Here is a 6,000-nt window from a genome sequence, read left to right as displayed (position 1 = left end):
TCAATACAAATACAAATGAAGGGTTTCATTCCAAAACGCTATATATCCATTTTGGAAAGAAAAAAAAAAATTACCTGATATTAAATATTTAAAAAAGGAGGATAACATTGTCTAAAATGTTACTGCTTTGCAAGTAAAAGGCTCAAGATAACTAATAACTTTCTACTATTCAATAGTGAGTTTTACAATCATGCCGGCAATCATTTTGTCAGAATAGGTGACAAATTTTTAAATGGCAAATATCTCATTTTGGAATGAAACTCCCCAAATATACAATAGATATGACACATACTGACGACCATATAAAATGAAACATCTACAATATAGCATAGTAGCCATCTTAGCTCCTTGCATTTACCCCTATCCCCATATCACACACTATTATTAAATAAGGCACACATTTACACATACAGTTAAAATTTGGCTAGTAATTATTCCTTTATTTACAACCAATAGCCACAAAGTTAATAATTATAATAACTGCAGTCCATTCTATGTTATGTTCATTCTCCCAGATGGCATGGCATGTTTGTCTTGTCCTCTTTGGGTCCAAAATATCTGAAAGCACTGTATATGTTTCTTTCCATTTGAGAGGATGTAGAGGCCACTCAAGTTGTGGAGCACCAATCTGACAGCAACAATCTAAAAGGAACTTTAACTGACCCTACTTTGTCATTTAAGATCTCACCTGACATCTGCGACAGGTTAGCGGACAGAAACATCAGTCCAGAAAAGAAAAGAGAAAAGACTATTATAGCTGCTTTGTTGAAGGGTTTCCTTTCTCATCTCAGTGTTATCAAATTTGGTTCAATTTTTTTTTTTAGCCAATTGACAATGAATTCTGTTCCTGGAGTGCATGATTTGGTATTCTGAAGACATGAGCTGTCCACATACCAAGAGTGCTGCGGCCTGTGTTTCTATGGGGATCATTTGATATGCCCAAAGATGAGTAGAGTATAGTAAGGCAAAGACATAACTACTTTTAGGGGAATTTGCTGACTTTTCACCACAGGTTACATGTACTGCATATGTATATGTATACATATACGGTGTGGATATAAACACACATATATATACACACACATGCATAATATAAACACATTCGAGGGTGGGGTGGGTCGGGACTGGTTACCAACACTACATCAGAAAAGGTAAGCAAAAGCAAGAGTCTAACTTGTAAGCATTGCGGGAGCCTCCGGCTTTTAAGTCTTAAAGATGACTGATGTGTAAAGTTTTTCAACATCAACGCTTCCAAAAACTAAGTTGCATCGTAAATCCACACTGAGGACATTGGCAGCCTAATATAAGGTGGTGGCGTCACGCCACCCAAGTCAGCGGTTCTATAAGCAAGTAGCTGAGCAATACCAATATGGTACAAAGATATTCGTTGGACAAAAAAGGAGGGAAAAAACAAGTTTGGTTGAGGCTTTGTCCACAGTGACAATGGCTGCCACGCGATCAGTCGTGTTTTCTGGCGAAGGTCTGAAACCTCTAACCCTCTGCATTTCTTCAAGGGAAGTTCCTTTAAGAGGATAGGACGAGGGCGACTCCCTCTCTAGTCCAGTAGTCCACCTCCGTTCCCTCAGTAGTTGAACTTTCCCTGTGGGTTGACCGGGGATGTGGCAGGTATGAACAGGGGCTTGGGAGGGACATCAGGCTTGAGGGAGGAGGTTCGGCGGACGATAGCGCCCCGGTGGAGGACCTCCTGCTGCTCGCTGTTGTAGCTGTGCTGGCGTGTCAGGTACCCGTTGGGGATGAGGGGGTAGTGGACCTCACAGGCGCTGCCGGTGGAGTTCATCCGGGCCAGGAGAGGCGGAGGTTGGTGGGGCCCGCCGTTCCGCTGGCTGAAGCTGTGCTGCCGAGGGATCATTCCCCCCCCTCCTCCTCCACCGGCTCCTCCATTGGGCATCTTGGTGGCCGCAGCTATCAGCGAGTGCCTCTGGGAGGAGTGCCTCCTCTCCAGGGTGGACTGGTGATGCGGCGGGATGTCCGGAGGAACATCCATGCGTCGGGTGAGGCTGTCTCGGGGTAAAGTGGATGAGCTGTAGTAGGGGGCCGACTCCGTCTCGGGGATCTGAGGCTGGATGCGGTTGGCAAAGGCTAGCTGGCCTCCACCGCCACTGGCCATCAGACCAGATGGGCTCATGAGCTGGGAGGTCTTGCTGCCATTTGCCTCGTGGATGTGCTTCAACAGCTCATCCAGCGAGGTGACCTCCATCACCTTCTGTGAGTAACAGGGGTAGGGCTGCTGGGATAACACACGTTCAACATTGTGGATCTTGCGTTCCTCCGGATGTAGCGGACCTACGACCAGTGGCTGCCCATTGGACAGGCCATGGGAGTAGGGGAAGACCTGCTGGTGAAGCAGGGCTGAGCTGGGCCTGGAGCTCATGTTGTGGGACTTGGGCTCCTTGGCATTGTTGCAGTTCTGGTTCTTCTCCCACTGGTTCTTGAAGGCCTTCATGCTCTTGATGGGCAGTTCTGGGGTAGAGTCAGGTGTAGGCAGACCAGAGAGCTCTGAGGAATGGTGGAGGTGGTGTGGGTGAACCAGGTCTCCCATGGTAACTCCATGATGGCCGTTTCTCCTTGGTGGATGATGCTCCTTGCTGTTAGGGAAGAAAGAGTTGTAGATCTTTGGAGAGGACACCTCCAGTTTGTCGTCTTTGCTTTGGCTGTCCAGCAGGCCATTGAGCTTGGCTAGGCTGCGGAGGGACAGGGCGTGAGGGATGGGGGCCTCAGGATCCTTGGCCAGTCTCTTGGTCTTGTGGCCCGTGTGGTTACAATAGCAAGAGACTAGGAAGCCAGAGAGGAAAGCGCCCAGGACGAAGGCCACCAAAACGCAGGCAATGAGGAGGGTGTAGTGGACGCTGTGGTTGGTCTTCTCCACCTCTGGAGGCCGCCTCACACCTTCAGGAGACACAAAAGACAGCAAAAAAGAAAAGTACTTCAGCAAAAAAGCTTGACTGATTGAGTCAGAGGGAAAAACACACATTTTCAAGAGCTAATATAGGTCAAGTAGCAGCTGGGATGGACAGGTTGTGTTTACAGGGGCTTCACTATGTGGGAAACAGCATGGGCGAGGTGTTTGAACTAAGCTCTTGGCCTCCTTCCCTTCCACTGTTAATAGATCAATAAAGCCTTTCTTGCCAGGACCTGTGCTTTCCTCTAAGATGTGGGAAGAGTGGCAGAGGCCAAGAGCTCCCTAGTCAGTGAGAAATCAACTCTGAAATGAGTTGGGGCTTTAAATATTGATAGGCGCACACCAGCAGGAGCCTGATGTCATTTTCACAGACTGTGCTTTCCAATGCGTGGATCAGGGGCGAATGCACCTGGTATGATGAACGAGCCAAAAATAACAGGTCTACCCAATAGCTCACCGAGTGCGGCGCCTTTGCCAACACAGACTCAAATGAGGTTGTCAACTTCTTTCAAACGGAGGCTTAGGGGACGGCAGTGCACCAAAAACACAAGGTTACTTTGCTGAAGTAAATCTACCATGTAAATGTCCTTGGGTGATGTGACCCTAACACTGTGTTTGCCTAATGGCGTGAAAGGCAGGAACGATAAGAGGAGTGAAACCTGCCACCTCTCGTAATCAGAGCTCATTTGCAAGAGGCTTCTGCCATCTGTGGTGTCAGGCCCCTTTCTCGCCCCTTAATGACAGCCTCTGTGAAACTGATTAGTCTGCGGAGGGGGACGGCCAAGCTGCACTACGGAGAGAAAAAAATGCAGGTGTCTCAAACAAGCTAAATTCAACGGCTAATGAAAGCTTCGTTTAGGCATCGTAATGGAAAATGATGGAGCCCAAATCAGGCTTAATGGTAGTTTATGAGATGTTCAGGATGATGATGATGATGATTGGGGGATGAGTATAGGGGAGATCCGTTCAATAATTAGGTCTGCGTTAGAGTGGATTTCAATCTTTTCTCTGAAATTACTAACTGTCTTGGCCCAGACTTGACAGAGTGAAGGCACTTTAGTCTAAAGGAAATGTATTCTTATGAAGAAATTCATGATTATAAGGTTTAGCCTCTGACAGAGATGTAAATAACATCAAGACTTTTCATGAAGGAGCTCTGTGCATCAAGGTGTTTATGTGTGGGAAGCCATTCGTCCAAAAGTGAAGAAATTCTACAACTCGACATCTCTAAATGATTTCATTTTAGTGGAATGAAATGTGTGAATAGAATCGATAAACATCTACTCCTGAGACAGTGAGGCCTGAGTGAATCTTGCAAAAGGTAATTGTGTGTGTGAGCAAACAGGCTTTGTTTAACAATCCAGATTCTTCTCCAGTGTGTCTGTGTGTATGTGACTGGAGACAAATATTAATGGATAACACAGAGGTTTCAAATTTTGATCACAAAGACTTAGGTTTGAGTAAAATCTCATCACAAATCCACACAAGACAAAAAGCACAAATGAGTGAAATCTAAACTCGTCAGACCAAGGATAAAGTCTCAAAGGCACCTGACACCGTGCAAACTACAAGATGTACGATGGAGAAAGACAACTCATTCGCCTCTTGTCACGATTAAAGCTTTCCTCTGACAGCATCTTATTACAAAAGAGTTAGGAGATATGGCAAAATTAGAATCAAACAAGGTTTATCTCTTTAGTCTTGATGGATCTGCATGTACACAGATTCTGGCTCACTGTTTTTAAAATGAGTTTTACTATGTAGGTCATGAAGTTACTGTGGAAGTTATTCAATTCTTTTTGCTCTTCATTGTCTGGAGGAAGACTTCTGAGCAGATGTGCTCTTAGAGGCTTATTATCTCATCCTCATGCATCACTACTTTCATTCGTGAGGGGTGCTTTGCTATCATTTCCCTAAAGAGAGATAAAATAGTTAATACTACGGTACACTATAATCTATCTGGGAATAACATTTTGAATGGAGCTTCAAATTAAAAATCCTCAACTTTTAGCCATTTCTTCCTTATGATTGCCTCGGCTTATGGCCACATTAAAAAGTCATAAATCATAATTGCAATCCCAGTGGGAGAGGCAATCAAAAGCGATTCCGCAGTAAGCCGGCTAATACCTCTTCTTTTAATCTTCAACAATCCATGTATTTATTTTTTTTTGGGCCTCATATCCCGCAGGCTGCCAGTCAGCTCCACCGCGGCGGTGCGGCTCCAGGTGTTCGGCACCGACTGATCGCAGCGGGCCGATGACAAGCGGGGGAAAGAGGATGCCCACTTCTCTGTGTGGCTTCACCCCGCTGTCACCCCCGTTGCTCCCAGCTACCTGTGACTCATCCGCTCCCCCTGGACGGTCCCTCCCCCCACTTCACCCCCCCCTTCACCCCCCCCTCGCTGTGGGTCCAGGCTTATTGAAGGGTTCCTCCTGGTTGAGGGGTATGAGTCAAGCGCCGTGGTAGGGGGTGAAATGCACAGGGGAGGTAAACAAATCCAGAACCCGCGAACGACCTGTCACAACATGTTTCACGAGCGGGCCGGATGACTCAATCACTGTGTACGCGGGACATATGGTGCCGCGGTCACAGTGAAATTAATACCCTGTGAATCATAAGGACGGACTGGCAAGAAGCTAGGTGGCGCACAGGAGGTGCATCCAAAGCAGGCCAAGTGTACACACCGACTTGGCTTTCATCGCACCGTCTTGAAATTATAAACTCAACTGTGGTTGAACCGGGAGTCGGCACCGAAGCAAATATTTAATCCGAATTTAGAAGTCTGTGCATGGGGGGCCATCGGCGCCTGAGGTACACGCGATAATTAAAGCTGCTTTACAGTCGTTTCGCAACTTCTCTTCACTGTTTACATAGTTTGAGTCGATTTCAGTGTTCCTCTCTTACGTTGTCGCACTATATTTCTGTGTCAACTCGACATGGTCTCGGCTCAGCGAAGGCTTAATATAGAGATACCCAAGTCTGCCAAAAGGTAAAAAGACAGATGGGCTGCGTGAGTGGAGGCGAGGGAGGGAAGGGGAGAGGGATGGTGACAGCGAGGGAGACGAGGGAGATGAAGGGAT

At 46.7% G+C, this 6,000-nt stretch overlaps 1 protein-coding gene across 1 annotated transcript in view; it reads right to left on the bottom strand.

Moving 5' to 3' along the window:
* Nucleotides 1–413: 413 nt before the first annotated feature.
* sema6cb (semaphorin 6Cb) overlaps nucleotides 414–6,000 on the bottom strand; it is a 114,407-nt gene continuing 108,820 nt past the window's right edge. Inside the window, exon 20 of the mRNA XM_071904903.2 lies at nucleotides 414–2,907. Coding sequence (XP_071761004.2) covers nucleotides 1,583–2,907 — 1,325 coding nt within the window. The 3' untranslated portion in view covers nucleotides 414–1,582. The remainder of the gene's footprint in view (nucleotides 2,908–6,000) is intronic.

This window comes from Centroberyx gerrardi, chromosome 12 (genome assembly GCF_048128805.1).
Source record: "Centroberyx gerrardi isolate f3 chromosome 12, fCenGer3.hap1.cur.20231027, whole genome shotgun sequence".
NCBI lineage: Eukaryota > Metazoa > Chordata > Actinopteri > Beryciformes > Berycidae > Centroberyx > Centroberyx gerrardi.
Note: the sequence above shows the minus strand (reverse complement) of the source record. Positions and strands in the feature narration are given on the sequence as shown.